General features: G+C 43.7%; 1 protein-coding gene across 3 annotated transcripts in view; it reads right to left on the reverse strand.

Moving 5' to 3' along the window:
• LOC135324727 (lipoxygenase homology domain-containing protein 1-like) overlaps window positions 1-16,837 on the reverse strand; it is a 117,832-nt gene that overhangs the window by 74,412 nt on the left and 26,583 nt on the right. For all 3 annotated transcript variants that reach the window (XM_064501585.1, XM_064501584.1, XM_064501586.1), the window contains exons 10-15: window positions 13,863-13,998; window positions 12,273-12,427; window positions 8,930-9,090; window positions 1,887-1,963; window positions 792-988; window positions 267-459 (exon numbers count right to left, since the gene is read on the reverse strand). In XM_064501585.1, the coding sequence (XP_064357655.1) occupies window positions 267-459; window positions 792-988; window positions 1,887-1,963; window positions 8,930-9,090; window positions 12,273-12,427; window positions 13,863-13,998 (919 nt within the window). The remainder of the gene's footprint in view (window positions 1-266; window positions 460-791; window positions 989-1,886; window positions 1,964-8,929; window positions 9,091-12,272; window positions 12,428-13,862; window positions 13,999-16,837) is intronic.

Here is a 16,837-nt window from a genome sequence, read left to right on the forward strand (position 1 = left end):
GAAGTGCAGTGCCTTGCACTGGGTTAGACTGCCCAGAATGCAACCCCTCCTCCAGGCACAGGAACTGGAGATGGAGAACCCAGTAATGTTTCTCCAAGCGCTGTTTTTTTTAAGCCAAAACAGCAAAATAATTTCCTTTCTTCACCAGTGTAAGCTGGTTGGGACTGGCACTTTTTGTTTACTGTGGTGGGCTCGTCTTTAAGAGAGCCAATAATACAAATATAGTCGTATATTAAAAAACCACACGTTTCTCAGTCTTTCCTCACATTTCTCAATGGGAACAATCTCACTTGGGTAGACCTCCACCTCTACCCTGCCGTCAGCCTCATCTTTGTCTAGCCACCGGTTGCAGGGGAACATGTACTGCTTTCCCTGGACTGGAACCGTGATCTGGACGCTGGCCAGGAACCAACCCGATCGGAGACCCACGTTATCATGCCCAATCAGTATTCGGTTGATCTTTAAAAAAAACAAAAAACAAAACCAGGAGGACACAAGAAAACGAAACAAAGACATTTACTTAATACATTAAAATCTACTTCCCCGGGCAGTCTGTTCTTCCACTGTGTACATGTAAGTGATTTCTATAAATCTAACAATAAACTTAAAGCAGGCACTTCACATGACAGCAGATATTATAGATTGCAATTGTAATAGACTGTACAAAATGTGTTTCTTAATCTCCTACGCAAAGGTCAGACTCTCATACATCACATACGTTCCTTAGCAATACATTGATTCTGATGCAACCACTGGCATGAAGCACAGAGCCACCTGCAAATAATTCTTACCTTTCCAATATCCATCATATCTAGAGTAAATTCATCCACTCGTCCACGTTCAAAATAGTTGCCTAGATCATTATCAGAGACTAACAGAGGCTGTTTGCTGGTGTCTGCTTTTTCCCCGTAGAGTTTGATGAAAACTTTGGAGTCTGAGCTGGCACCTGGAATATCTCCTGTCTTCACGCTGATGTGATAACTGACATCTGAAGTGAGATCAATGTACACAATTCAGACACGTGACTGGTATTTCCAATACTCAGCGAGGCAACCAGCTTCAAATTTACATATATATATATACACACACACATATATACACACACATATATACATAGGTGAGGGGGACAGTAGCTATAGACACAGCTATGGCTTTGCTCCTCCGTTCATGCATTCAGCATCTCTGTGCCACGCTGAAGAAGCTCCCGTTCCTTGGAGTTATTCACCAAACTATGAGAGATGCAACAGATGCACTAATTTAACAGAAGATATCTTATGTTCTTCCCCCTCACCATTAGATGAGTACCAGGCCATACAAATGAGCTTAGGCAACTGAGGCAACTTTTTTTTACTTGCAATTTAACTAAATAATTTGACCTTTTTATCTGTCACAAGAAAATCAACAAAAAATTATCTCAACCTGAGTTCAATAAGCACCATTTTCTAAGGAAAATTGTAGTATCGGAGACCTAGTCCTCCAGAAAAGGAGGGTTTAATCCTTTTAGCAATTCTTTTCCAGGAAAGCAATATTATTCAATAGAATTTACTCTATCGAGGCAGTGGCAATTCAAGATCCTTCAGAGACGGCTATAAAAAAGGTGATTTTTAAACAAATCACAGCGTTATAAAGCAAAGTTTCTTTCTACATATACAATTTTGCAATTATTCTCTTCTATGCAAATTAATCCTGTTCATAAACTAGGATTTAAGAGTCAGAGGCATTTCCCCCCAAATGACCTACTGTGGCTTCTTAGATAAGCATGTAAAAAAAAAAAAAGAAACGTAGATTTGCTGTGAATTGACATGAATTAATAAGTAGAACAAAACAAGTAAGTACATGCATATGAAGTTCAAACCCAGATCTTCTTCTTCCCAACCTAAACTCACTTTTTAGCATCGGTGACTCCCCAGTAGGCACCAGTTCTCGGACAATCTGACCATCATCCTCATTTTTGTCAAGCCATCTGGTTTACAAACAGAAGCAAGTTATCTTTGAATAATTAGGACCTGTTAGGCCTCTTAAAGTCCAGGCTGGTCTCTACCTAATAAAATCCACACCATAGTCAGAATGATATTTTTAGGTGGCTTTATCTCTATTAAGATTGCAGGAATGTGACCTGACCCTACAGCAGGCACACTTTAAACCTGAAGTTTTCCCAGAATAAAGATTACCAAAGCCCTGCTTGCAGCGCAGTAGATAAGCGTCTCTGGTGATTTCCATCTGTCTGGAAACTGCAAATGCAATCTCAATAGGAGTGAGTTACTCCTGTAAATTCAGAGTTTCTTGAAACGACTGACCTTTCTTGACCCAAATACTTACTGCTTTTATAATTACTGACTTTATTACTTACTGCCTTGATTACAATCTTTATGACAGCAAAGTTACTAAAATCTCTCTTTTTTATTTAATATTTGTTTTCTCTGGCTTCTCATCTCTCTTCTCTTCCCTGTGGATAACCAGATAACCCTTTCTGCTCCACCAGGGAGGAACCGAATGATACTGTCCCTGGTTGCAGGGCTGGACACGGGGAGATAGCTGACACTAGTAGAAGGAAGAATTTCCTTTGTTTCTCAGCTTTAATGTAATGATCCAACTAGACTAATTATCAAGAAGAGCTCTGGCACAAAGCTAAGTGTGGCCATAATGTCAAGCGAAGGAATTTGAAAGGAAAATGGAGAGGAACCAATTGCTGCTCCGGTAACCATCAGAGCTACTCCTTGAGCCTTGGGGAGGGAGGAGTGACAGCCCAAAATGCATCGTATGGCATGCAGCAAGCGGTGTACGACATACAGCAAAGGCCCTGGTACAAGTTTTTCACTTTTTACTTCCAACCCTTTTTCTCCACTTACTGCAGCAGCACACAAGATATTCCTGCAAGCACGCATTTTGGGTCAGGCTTCCCACACCGGTGCAGGGGGGCTATTTCAGTGTTTGACCAGCACATCATGAGGGCAAGAAGCGGTTCACAGAAAGCCTGTTGTTCTCCGGTACACAGCTATCTGCAGCACTGTCTTTTGCCATTAAAAATACTGCTTAGCATCAGTGCAGGGTGAAAAAAGGACAAGCAAGCAGGCTCTGGCAGGTCCTGCAGAGTATTTAAATTGCTGTAATAATTCCCTCAACTAGAAAGGGAAAAACAAAGCCCCAGAAGCTGTTTCTTTTTAAATGAGGCCACACAGCTATGTGAACAACAGCAGGCTGAAGACCTGCTCCTGCACAAACACAAGCAACACACGCGCTGCCAGCTGCCTGCAATGTTGCCTTGCCACGTGCTTTCTCCTTGATAGACCCTCACACGAAAAAAGGGGGGATTCCCAGTTAAGCTTCCAGCTTGGATTTTGCTGATGAGCCACTGCACAAGGAAACCGGTGAATGACCCTCATAACAACATTTCAGGGATGGAAACAAATGCCTGCTGACAGCCGGATCTAACCCCTCTTTGGTATCTCACTGGCAATGAGCCAGCACAGCTTATAGTCACGATCGCTTGGACTTGGCAATGGTGACCAAGAGGTAGCCCGATACACTGGAAGACAGAGGATGACGTATCTCCGTTTCCTTCATCTGAAGAAATGCCATCTTTTCAGATTCCTCCTCTTCCTTCCCACTCACAGGAAAACAGTATGCATGAAGACACCATGCAGAAAAAAATAGCACTGGGAAAGGATGCCAAACATGAGCTAGAGCAGGCCAGTCCCCAAAACTCCAGCAACTAAGTCACCATGCAAAAGAGAGATGCACAAACCACCCATCACACACACACACATCATTCCCATTTCCCTTACAGGCTTTCGCTGGTTGTCGGGTACGCAGCCTACCCCGTATTCTTCCCTTTCACTATCTAAGGCAGGCTGCTTGGAAAGGGTTAAAAGCTAAGGGGATCAGCATGAGGTTTGTACCACGTGAGGTCATCAGGTGCAATGTTGTGCCTCCGTGTAGGCTGAGGGATGCAGCAGGGACAGAGGAGCAGTAAAACCGGTGGGGAAGCCTGTGAAATTGATGTCAGGAATTGAGCAAGGGTGGAGTGTAAGGGCAGAAGAGGAGCATGCCAAGGTGTCGTGTCGTCTTAAGAAAGGAAGGCTTTATAAGAATTGATGTTTTGGGGTTGGAGGGGAGTGTTTACCTGTTAGAACTGGTCCTTAATACCTTTGTATCATGTGGTTCTTGATGCTGGCTCAGGGTTCACATCCTTGGAGAGGTATCCGATGACCAGGGGTTAAGTCATTACAAAAGTCAAGGTTCTGCATACATGGAGGTTAACTGGGAGGACCCACAAAATCAGAGGCTAAACTCCACCACCCCAGGACACCCCAAATTCAGCCTGACATTCAGGAAGGCAGAAGTCCACAAGGTGCTACTTCTGCTCTCCTGCCGCTGGTTTTTGTGTCCTGCAAGCTGCTGATTCTGCTCCCGGTGCACATGCTGTTGTTTCTGTCACCTTCACCATTGCTGATGCCTTAGGGAAATGTGGGATATTCACAGGTGAAGGCAGCAGGATCAAAGTACGTTCCACGAGAAACAGATCTCTGTGTGCAGGAGGGCAATTTCTACCTGCTTCATCTCTGGACAAGATGGACAAGGAAAATGAATCCGAAAAGGAGATCGCATCCCTAGATAAATAGCCTCCCTCTACCAGTGTTGGCAGCTGCTGATGGCAAGGGAAGGAGTTTTTCTTGGACTGGAAGAGGAAGATAGGGGATTATTAACAGAAGTGACTTAAGGCTGCTGCTCTTGAAAAGGCTGCTTACTTCATTTGGGCCAAAAGAATAGCCAGATGTGGCAGGAGCACTATTCTCCCAAGAAGGTGGCTTCAGTGACAAAGGAAGCATTCGGATGAGCAATACAATTGTGTTCCTTTTCTCCAGCACATATGCTGCAACATCCTAATTTTACTCAAATGTAATTCCAATAGCATATCATTGAGCAGCACATTGCAGCCAGGGGGTTCCAGTCGTACGCTGAGCACAAACGGATTGACACATTGTGAACACATCATTTGAAAGAAAATAGGATTTTTCAGCACAGTGCCATCATATTCCTAGTACAAAAGACCTGTAGAAATCTTTTATTTTACCAGATCCTTAGTTATCTCTGATTAGTTTCCATACAATTTTGATGCATGTAACACATGTCACTATGCCTTTTACAAGGTGTTCACGTGTCCTGTATCACCCACTTGGTTCTAAAAAGATGCTGCACGTCTGATAACCCCCAGCTGATGCAATGACGACATGAAAGCTGCTTCAGAGAGAATGTCTAAACAGGGGTTCAAAGAGTCAGGGAAACACTGAAAAAAAATCTGGTATGATACCACATATAACGTTTTTTATCTAGTAGATGATAGTCTGTGTACAACTAGAATGAACAGCACATCTAGACAGACTCAGATATCCATTTGGATTTGTGTATGTGCATCTGTATGCATAACATATGTATAAGTATATACAAAATGTCTAGACATTAGAGGGGATTCTATAAAACAGAAGGTTTCCCTGGATCCTTTGTATGAGGAGCACTTTTGGCACTTGACTAAATAAATGTTCTTTCACAGGGGCCTGAGGAACTCATAGTGCATCCTTCCATTCATGGCGTGTCTGTTGTTCTTAAGAGAATTAACGACATTCCCGTATGCTTGCTTGCCCTGGAGAAAAATTAGGATGTTGCAGTCCATATGCTTAGAAATGTGTAACAAAGTATCACTGAAGATTTCAGCGGAGCTGTAATGATTTATAGCACATAAAATTCTATCCTATCATGAACTCACGACTTTGCCTGATTGAAAATTCGTTTCTGTCTGGGATATAAATGTTATGAAAAATAGGCTATTTTAGAGAATGTCAGCTCGTCCATTCCCAGACTTCCACAGAGCCTTGAGGAGAAAATGAAAGCTGAAGAACTCAGTTCTAAGCTTCAAAAAGGTTTGGCTCCAGTTCTGGGGTGAAAGGTGAACTTCCTCATTTTGAACTTTCCAGTGGTGTTCATAAATACAGTACTTAAACCACATCAGGCATTATAAGGCATAAATGGTTCGGCTGTATCACTGAGTGATTCAGTGTTCAGTCTGAAAAAAGCACGACTGTAACAACGTCACGTGGTCAACAGGCAGGAACAGTACTGCAATGTGCCCGTGTGATGAAGTCCTAATTCCGCCAAGAACACTTGGGGAAGTTACCTACATTTCTTTTGGAAGCACAGTTCAGATGACCACTTTAAAAATCACTTACTCCAAGAAGAGTTACAAGCCATTCTCTTCACAGCCAGCTACTTTAGGAGTTGCAAGCACAGGCCTGGGAATCATTACTCCTGGCTTCTCTTCCTGAATCTGACACCAATTCACAATTAATCCACTTAGTTTCTCTTTATCTCTGCTGGCTCCCTTGTAAAACAAAGATAGTTTGTCTCAGAGCACCATTGTGACTATTAGGAGAAGATGCCCTTACAGAGTCATAGAAAAGCCTTTAAATTAAAAGAAAAACCATAGCCATGTTCATGAATATGTAAATAATAACAACAGGGACTTCAATGAGTTATATGCAGTGGAGATTCATGCTGGTATCCTTGAGAAATTAGATACTATGGGAGCTATTTAGCCAGCTCTCCACTGTAGTATTCGCTCTCCACATCCCAGTACAGCCTAGCTCTTACGGGGGTAAGGACCCTCTGGAGGTTTCTGCACAGTTTAGATGTGTTGCTGTTGGAAGGCATTTTGTCCTCCAGCTCATTCACAGCAGTGGCTAAGTGACAGCAAATCAATGAAGCAGCTTTCAGCAAGGACATGACAGCAGAAGTTATTTTCTCCAGACCACGTGACTGTGCTGCGTAGAAGAGTAGAAGCTGATCGGGTCTTGGAGATGAAGGCAACGAGAACACCAGCATATCCACTGGCTGGTCACAGACTGACCAAGCAGAAATGGAAGCTTCCCCGGTGTCCCCAGGATGGAGTCTCTAGCTAACCTTGCTTGCACTGGCTCGCTAAGAGAGGGCTGCCCTTCTTGGCCAAGTCTTTATCAACGTCTCAATTCTGAAGAAGCAGGCGAAGCGAGCCCCTCTGAGCACTTGCCAAAGCAGCAAGGACAAAAGCTGTCCTTGGCCCACAGGACTGGAGGGAAACGTCCAAACGCTGCAGGTCATGGAGACGTATATGGAGGATGCAGTGGGTGAGCACCTTTGCCCTCAGATATCGCCAGACTCCATGACGACACCTGTAGACTACGATGATGCCCCAGTCTCCCAGGAGACACAGGCACCAAAGACGGTGGTGGGGAGCAGCTTTCCCCTTGTGTGGAGGTGATCAGTCATGTTACCTTCTCAATCTGAGAGGAAGGGATAATGCTGGTACAAGGACAGCAAATGCAGCTACACAAACAACACCGTTCTCACCTGAGAAAGGTGGGAAGGGTACAATCCCATCACTTGTGACTTGAATGTACCCCATAGATACTTTGTGGCTAAGGTCTTGGTGGGGGGTTCTCCCTCCCTTTCAGTCCCTGGACTCAGGGGAACACTTCCACATATGCCACCCTTAGGGGAACGGGTTCATCCCTTGGAGCTGAGGGAAGGCAGCTAGTTAAATGGCCAAGTAAGGAGACAATTCAGAAAAATCTTTAACATGAACCAGCTGCACAGTGCAGTTAGACACGGAAATATCTCTGAAGAGTCTCAGCAAAACAGCTCTTCACGTGGACACTTCATGCCCAAGCAAAAACCTGTCTAGCTTGGTCGCTTAACTCAGTAAAACATATGGCTGTTAAATATGTATCAAAAGACAGCAATGACATAATGTGGTGGTTTGTTCTCAAAAAAGGGAGAGACTTGCCTGCTTTTCACAATCAAGATGGCATTGCATCTGCTGCTCAGTGCTGTCTCCCCAGCGAGTTGGCCTGCTCTCTGCTGTGCTTTCGCAATGCAGAGGGTGTGGGTCTGGCTCTGCGCTGTTTTTATTAGGCTGACTCCCCTGATCATAGTGGAATTCTTCCTGATTTATACTGACAAGCGACAAGTAACCAACTTAGCAGTTTTACCCTTGTTGGCAATTTAAGAATAATTGTGTTTGCATTTTACGATTCCGCTTGTCTCCCAGGAGATGGCTTTTTAGAACGGGAACTCAAAGCTGTTCAGAGAAGCTCAGTGGGCTTCCATCCTACAGGGCTGGACGTCCTGCAAGGGCAGCTGGATGCTACAGGACACTGAACTATATTGATGCTGCTCTCTTGTGTTTTCACCCGGTTCTCACTGGTTTGTGCTAAGATGTTGAGGCAGACCCTGGTTAGCGCCGGGACATATGGTGCCTCCGGCTTCCCCATGGGTAGCCTCACTACAGCCCATTCCTTCTGGCCACTTGGTTGTCTAGGAAAGAGAAGAATACATGCGTAACTCGCCCATGAGGATGAGTTACAGCCCTGTGCCCTGCAACTCTCTCTCTGCATGAGATGCATTTCCCTGCATGCAAGGAGATGGCAGCATAACAATCTTGCATTCTCCCAACACAAAAATAGCATCCCATTGCTCTTGGGAAGATGGGATGTGCATGTGAGGGACCAGGACCTTGTCCCACATATGCAATAAACCCAGGAGATTGCTATAGATTGCAGAGTGTGTTTCTGCAGCAGGCAATTGCAGTAACACTGGATGTGGTACTGGAAGGTTGAGTTTTATCTTCAGGAAATTCAGGAAATTCTATATATTACTGAGCTAATTGTTGCAAAGTTCACAATTCAGACTGCTGTTCGTTTGGTAAGGGGAGTTAACAGCATCTCAAACCTCCCAATCCACACATTTTGCTTTCAGGCTTAGCAAAAATAAGTGAATGAATAGCTAAAAAGGATTAAGCTGTGCTCAGAAAATCACAGTCTTGGAACAACAGCTAGGATCTTCGAAGTCTGACAGATGACTAGATGGAGGCATAATTTGCAAGCGTTGTGTCCAGTACCTGTAGCAGGGGAATTCCAGAGCCTCACTTTCTGGCTGTCCTTCTTCCCTCACTATCACTTTGTCAAGGTACCAGCCACTGCTTCCTCCTTTGCCGTCATGCCCTATCCTCACCCTCCTCACCTGCTTCAGCGTCACTGCTTCCACGAAGAATTCGTCGGCCTTTGGCAAGGAGAAAAAAAAAATGATAAGGCAGCAGTTCTCTTTAAAAACAAACCAACCAACCAAATTTATTGTCGCAATCAAACCAACATCATCAGTATGCTGCAAGATAGTTCTTCACAAGATGAAGGAGTTAGTACAAGTTAATTTACCAAAGAATGAAAGCTTGAATACTTGTGCTAGAAGTATAACATTAGATTTACAAATATCTGCCGGCATTTTAAATCTCGCACATCATTGCCTGCCCTCCACAACTGCAAAGAAGAGAAGTAATTTGGTTATTAAGAAGTTCACACAGGGAAGCAGGAAATCCAAGTTTAAACCCCTGCTCTGATATAAGCTTTCTGGGTGACCTTGGGCACTCAGACCTTCAGACCAAATCCACAGAAGTGTTTAGAGATACAGTTTGAAGACATTGCACCACATTCAATTCAGACAGCACGGACTACCAAGCACGACTTGGATTCCAGCCGCTCCCTGGCACCCAGGCATCTGGGCCTATCTCCAGCCGCTCAGGAGCCTGGTCCCTCAGTTGTATTCAGAGGCCAGCATGAACCTAACCAAGGATCTAATGGTAGCGATGGTGCCTTCTTTCTGTTAATACCCCACAAAAGACCTCAATTTTAGGTCTTTTTTTCCTGGAAAAGGGCTAAAACCAGCAACCTGCAGAGTAATCTAAGTGATGGCCCCTCAGAACCACAGCTTAGTCTCTTACCCAAGAGCGAACTGGGAGAAGCAGTTCCTTCCACTGAAGAAAGGGAGATGTGTTAAGAGTGAGCCACCCCTACGGGAATCAAGGCCAGATAAATATCTATGGTACATGTGCAGATGCACGCATATGTATGGTAAATACCTGTATGAACACCCAGTAGATCTGAAGCATACAGACCAACATACAGACATGACTGCTGTGGTTACCATCAGGTAAGAGAAAGCCAACCAAAAGCTGTGACTTATTCATTCATCATCTCCCAAAAGTCTGTGAAGCACATATGTGAGTAGCATATATCCAGTTAGCTCCGAGGAAATGTGACAGGAAGGTAGTGGGATTCAACTGGGAAAGAATATTTATAAAAATATATTTTATAATTTTCAAATATGGATAAAAATATTCCTAAATTTTTCTGTCATTGAGGGAAGAATACTTAAGCAACCTCAAAACTGACCTTTAAAATAAGAACAACTAAAAAAATACTGCTGCTTTTTCCAGTGTTAAGGATGGGCTTACATGCACGAACTAGCATTACTTACAAACTCAAGATTGCTGAATCAGGCCCTTAAGTTATCAAAACTTCACTGAGTCAGACTAAGTCAATGAACTCTGTTTCATTAGGCCTGATGCTCATTTTACTTATTGATGGCTGATATAAATTAATGAGTAAGTAAATGAATGCAATTGCCACAAACTAAACACCTCATTTAGAGGCATCTTTAAGTTTTACCTTCTGTGTAGACTGTTAATTTGAATCTGTAAGCCAACTGTTCAAGTTAAATTGGTAATCAAGGTGCTATTGGTTTAAGTGGCTGTAGATTAGAGACTGTGCTGACTTATCTACCTTTCTTTTTAACAGTATATTTGAGTTAATCAGTGTAGATATACTCATTCAGTCTCTTGAATATACGAGCTCTAAGTTTGTCAGGATCAATCCTTTAACTGCTTCTAATTCACTCACCAGCTTTCGGCTCTTCATGCCAAAAGAACAGTTATTCATTAACAGATCCCATTTTGGTTTACATCATCTGGATGCAATTACTCACATGAATTGATTTCCAGAATTATTTTTCCTATTTTCCTTTGTTTACTTCATGCAAGTTACCCTATAACTCATTTTCGGGAGTTAAAATAAAATAGTGATCATCTGTGTTTAAAATACTTCTGTCTCCTGTGAACCAAACATTTATTTGGAACTTCACAGAAACAGTCTTCAACATGACTCACTTTGTTACCATCTTGAGAAAACAAGACTTCCCCAAATGACAAATGCTATCCTTTAGAGTCTGGACCTACTTTTTAGAACCAGGTTTATCAAAATCTATAATGTAAATGCAATGAGCAAAAATTTTAGGTTTGCACTGTCCATGTCTGCGAACCTTTATATAATTTCAAATCAGAATGAACTTCTCACTGTGTAAATGCCATGCGTTTCCAAAGACACAGATCTTATGAGCACAAGAAAAACTTAATGAAACTTCTTCTAAAGACTGAAAAATCTCAGTGATTTCAGTGTAGAGTTGGAACTTCTAGACACTCAAAGGAAAATCCAAAGTATTAATGCCTATTTCACAAGCCTAAATTCAATGGTGAGTGTTGAAAGCGTGGCATCCTCTTATCCTCATTTTCTTTCCATTCAAAATTTTCAACCAAATCGTGACACAAAAGATGGGCAATTTGCAGAGCCCTATGATCAAATTCTCAAGCTCTCCTTTAGGAGATACTGATGAGACTTTATTAGTTTAAGTTGGACCCTAGAGATCCAAAATGCGTGTCACAATTGAATATACATAAAGTAGGTTGACCCCCATGGATCAGATCAGCACACAATTTGTTTGTTAATGCAACAAGGGCATTAGCTACAATCTGACCTCTTCATTATCTCCTGCTTTCCATGAAGAGACTCAACTTCCTTTTCAGACCTGTTCCATCCCACTTATTCGGGACACCAGCATACAAAAACATGTTGAAAACAGACTGCGAAGAAGACATGAAAATTGAGTGTGGCACTGTGGAGGGGAGAGCGAGGGAAATATAAAAAGAAAATACATCGAGCTTCTGCTTTGTGCATTAAGTACGACGCTTTTGCCTCCTTTGCCATAAAAAACAATTTTTCCCACTATCAGATGGAGGAAGAAAGGCTCCCCCTTGTTCTTGGAAGATGGACGAATTTCCTGGAATCCTTCCCCAATCTGAAGCCGCAATTTCAACAGTCGATACTTAGCTGGGGAGCAAACTGGGGGACTCTTATGAACCTCCCATGGCCAAGCAAGGGCATGCTGCCCCTGGCCTAAGCCTCCCTCCTACAACCAGCTACGATACCCTATGCCTACAATTTAGGTCCCCCTATTCCCCAAGGCCAAACCAGCAGACAAATCAGCTGAGCTTGCAAATGCATATCTCAAAAAAATCCACAAACGGTCTCACTCTTTAATCAGCACGTTCCAGCCCGTTTGTCGCATGAACTTACGTTGCCTTTTTCGAATTTATTAACGGTGTTGATGCAGTTGTACAGAACGCGCTCGCCGGTGTCTCCCTGGTCGCCAATGAGGCAGACGAAGACGTTGGCATCCGTGCCACTCCCACTCACCGTCCCGGTGCAAACCGTCACGCGGTACTTTATCACTGTGAAGACAGAAATTTATTAATTTTGGCAACACAATTAATTGTTGTTTACATTTACTGCATTTTTCCACAGACTCGCAATTAATTTCAGGTGTTGACACTTTCAGTTGGCCATTGTGCCAATGTAGTGACTTCTGCATTTCACGTTATCATTAGCAAAAGGAAAAACAAAATTGCAAGGCCCAAAATGTTAATAATAAAATAAAATCCCTCCAAGCAACCACACAGAAACACCCTCCCCTTTGGGTAAAACCCGCAGAGTCATCTTTCCACCGTATTTCCAAGGAAGGAGTGGCTGATGTCCGCAAAGCGTTCAGGAAGGAAGCCTGGCACAAACCATGACTCGGAGAGTTTCTGCAGGTTAAACCACGACCACATTTGCCTTTCCTCAAGGTGAGGTGAGAAGCTACGATCCAGCCTCCCAAACCCACTAGCAAGCCCAACACTTAGGTGCTGCTTCTTGCCTCCACGCAGCTCGATTGCTCCTTATGGGGAAGTGCCTGCATTTGAACTCAAGCAACCCTCTCCACAACTGATTAAAAAAACATTTTGAAAACAAGTTTATTTACATTTTAATAAGATCTGCAATTACAATTACTCTTCCTCTTCTGCAGAACAGCTCAGCTGCATGCAGATCACTGAGTTCATAGGGAATTTCAGAAAACAGGAGACTCGTGGTCTGCAGAGCATGGAGCCCCATCTCTGCAAGCAGTTGGCATTGGATACATCCATGGAAGTAAAAGAAACCCCAATAGCTGTCTTGGGCTATTCTGATCTCCAAAATTCTCTCTCCAAGTACGTTTAATTTTTGTGGTACAAGATCAAGATGGAAAGATGGACTTCAGAAAGCCAATGGGAAGCTCTGTGGCTTTCTTTAATTAACCTTCCAGTTTGGGTTTAGTTAACTGAAAAATGTTTCTGATTGCTCACAGGTAATGAAAGGTCCCTATGCCCCTGCACACATTGCTCGGTGCAAGTATATATGTTTATTCATATAGTTGCGTAAAGGTGCGTATAATTAAATAAAACTTCTAAGTGCAAAAATGATTGTTAAATTTTAAGCTGCATTTCAGCTAATCATGCTTTTCATGAGCATTCATTTGAGCCTGGCATTCCACTATTTAAGGGATAGCAGAAAAAATAGAAGCTGGAAAAAAAACCCCCACAAGTTGAAGAAAGTATGCCACTGAAAACAATTGTGCTATGGCCAGATCTCTCCCATCTCCCACCACAAAGAAATCTGCACAGAATACGCGTCTGGGATTTCTGATGCTCCCTGCAGCTAATGATGCACACGGAAAATGCTGCAGAGAGAAAGTGCCAGAAAGGGAGGCTAATTGAATTGCAGGGGTCTTGCCTGCGCATCGCTTGCACAAAGAAGGTTTCTTTCCCTCCAGCCCTTAACAAGCCGCCATACGGAGCCCGCGGCTCTCACCTGGCATGACTTCAGTCACTAGAGACCCCTCTGCAGGGAGCTCCCGCACGATCTCGTTGTCGTCTTCATTTATATCTAGCCAACGGCCGCAGTTGAAGGAGTATTTTTCTTTTGTCAGCGTTTTCAGCAGAGTTACCTTCATTAAACCAAAACACCACGTGAGTTCAGAGGCTTAGAGACAAAAAGCAGAAGGTCCTGACAGGTTTTTTTTGCCTGGGAAGCCAGAGTAGGTCACAGCAGAGAAATAACGCGCGTTAATAAGGAGGATGTCTTTGAGACTCGCGCGCCGTGGCGCACCTGAACGCCTTCCAGAGCGAGGCCACCAGGTACCGACGAAAGGCTGTCGTATCCGACGCCTTTTCCTTCCTTCTTTCTCTGCCGGTGGATCTCGTGGGCCAATGGCTCCCGCATGTTGTGAAAGTTTTGATCCATACCATGATTCTCAGCAATTGCTCACCACGTGCCACACTGTGCCCAGACAAAACACGGGTGATCTGAGTCCTCAGATGAAGATGGGACACCACAGAGCAGGCAGGGCACGCTGGGAAGCGCAGAGGAGCAAGCAATTTCTTTTTAAAGCATAGTTACCATGATGACTTGGCTTATCACACAAGAGAATGAACTTTGCAGAGAGGAACCTTCTACCTTTCAAGGAGGCCATGACGACCAACGCATTTACCACTGCCAGGCAGGGTCACTAACATTTACCCTATCCAAAGCAAAAGGCAAAACAATACAAAAATCTTATGTAAAATGCAGTTTTCTGGCTTCTTTGCAACATTATGGTCCCGTCCCTCTAGCACTGCTTGTTTCCACTGACAAGTTCAGGACCTCGATTCTAGTCTTCAGCCATCAGGCTGAGCAGCACGATGGAAACATCAGCTCAGTATTGAGTGGAGGTAAAAAAAAAGAAAAAAAAAAAAGAAAAAAAATGGAGAGATTATTAGGAAAGAAACAGACATCAGGACAGAAACAATCATTATTCCACTGCATAAAGCTACAGTTAGAGCATGTCTTGGATAGCAAGTGCAATTCGAGTGCCCTCTTCTCATGAAAGTGCATAGCAAATTTAGGAAAACACTCTGAAAATGGTAACAAGGGTGATCAAAGATGTGGAGTAGCTTCTGTATGAGTAATAAGTCGGGACTCTGCAGATGGCTGGAGGAGCAGGGGAAGGGACGATATGATGAAGGTCTACAAAATCACAGGTGGTATGGAGAAGGCGGGGGGGTCAACTGTTCACTCTCTCTTCTGGTACAAGAAATAGAGGGCATCAAATGCTGCTTGTAGAGAAAAATTTCAAAACAAACAAAAGGAGATAATCAGCCTGTGAACTCCTTGCCAAAAGCAGTTAAGAGTTGCTCAAAGTTTTAAAATTCAAAGGAAGACTGGAACTTTTGAGCAAGTAAATTGAAAACAAATAAACCTACTAAATTCATGTTATTTAGTAGGTCAGATCAGGAATTAAATGCCTGAGCTGGAAGTAATTCCATGCTGGAACAATATTAAGGGGAAGTATCAAAAATGCTTGTCCTTCTCTTATTGTTCTCTAATCACCCACTTGGGTCCCATAGGAGAGAGGATGTTGGGCTAGGCTGGGTCCCATAGGAGAGAGGATGTTGGGCTAGGCAGCCTTTCGGTCTGACAAGTAATGGCTGTTTCTACATTTTTGTAGTAGAAGATGGACCCTTACCCCGATATGAAGTAAGCTCAGCATGAAATGTGTGAGGAATGGAACAAGGCGTTCTTAAGGCTTCATCCGGGGCTCCTGGCTGCTAAAACAGATGCATGAGTGATGGGATTCATGTGCAGTGAGCCTGATACACCCAAAAAGTGTTGGACTTGCTGTACCCAGGCAGATTGACTTCATGCATCGTGGCCACATTTGGTCAGGCAGTTTGGTCCGAACTGAATCCCCATGGGCAGATCCCTCTTGTCTGAACCCAATTTCCATGAGGGAAAAGAAGGGAAATGTATGGAAGAACAAGGCATTCTTGGTCACCGCTTGTGAACAAACTAATAAAGATGACTGTGGTGGCCCAAAGTCTGACCAGCACTTTCTCTTTGCTAACAACCACAGACAAAAAGATCTTTAGACCCTTTCCTGCAACGTGGTGAACGCAGCAATACGTGCTGCCCTCTCCCCACAGGCGAGGTGTTGAGTTGCATTTGCCTTTGCAGCTCCCTAACAATGCAGAACAGAGTCTGTCAAAGCACATTAGAGGCACAGAAGAAAAATCTCTAAGCGGTAAATTGTGATTTATCATCACAGTTATTTATGGCTGCAGAAAAAAGTGGATGTTTTCTTAAGTGCAGAGAAATCCTCAAGACTTTCAAGAAAGAATATGGGTGAAGCTTAGAGATGAACTACCTGCCTTCCAGATCTAGGTAAGGGCTGACAGCATAGTAATCATTGCACGTGGAACAAAGGAAATATGAATGAAGATGAAGAAGATCACCTTGTATATCTCCCAAACAGCACATTATGGCTCCCTCCTGCACAGCCTCCGCTGGTTCCTCCGGACTGCATGTGTCCAACTCCAGCAATGGAGCTGTCGGCCCGTCAGGACAGGCTACACTTCACTGTATCATAGGTGTCCTCCTTTAGCAGTTTTTCTTCTCCTTATTTATGACCAGCCTAAATGGGCCAGGAAGGGACTTATTTGCCTCTCTTGTTCTGTACAGTAATGGTCTCTGAGAGCAAGAAGGTTGCTGAGGGGCAGAGAGAAGGGCATGTGTGGTGGTGGGAGGGGAATGAGAGTGGTCTGGCGTCAAGAAGATGGGGGAACGTGCTTTTTAGCATCAATCTGGGCTGCGGGAAGCTGCCATTTCACATTGCTCTCCTTTCCCACATGTTCCAACACAAACGCAAGCACCACATTTGCCACTAATCACTGGCTTATTCTTGGCAACCCCAAGTGCTACAAGACCGAGTGACTTGTTGCTACTCCTCTCCTTGTGCCTACCGCCTCCTC

The sequence above is a fragment of the Dromaius novaehollandiae genome, chromosome Z (assembly GCF_036370855.1).
Source record: "Dromaius novaehollandiae isolate bDroNov1 chromosome Z, bDroNov1.hap1, whole genome shotgun sequence".
Taxonomy (NCBI): domain Eukaryota; kingdom Metazoa; phylum Chordata; class Aves; order Casuariiformes; family Dromaiidae; genus Dromaius; species Dromaius novaehollandiae.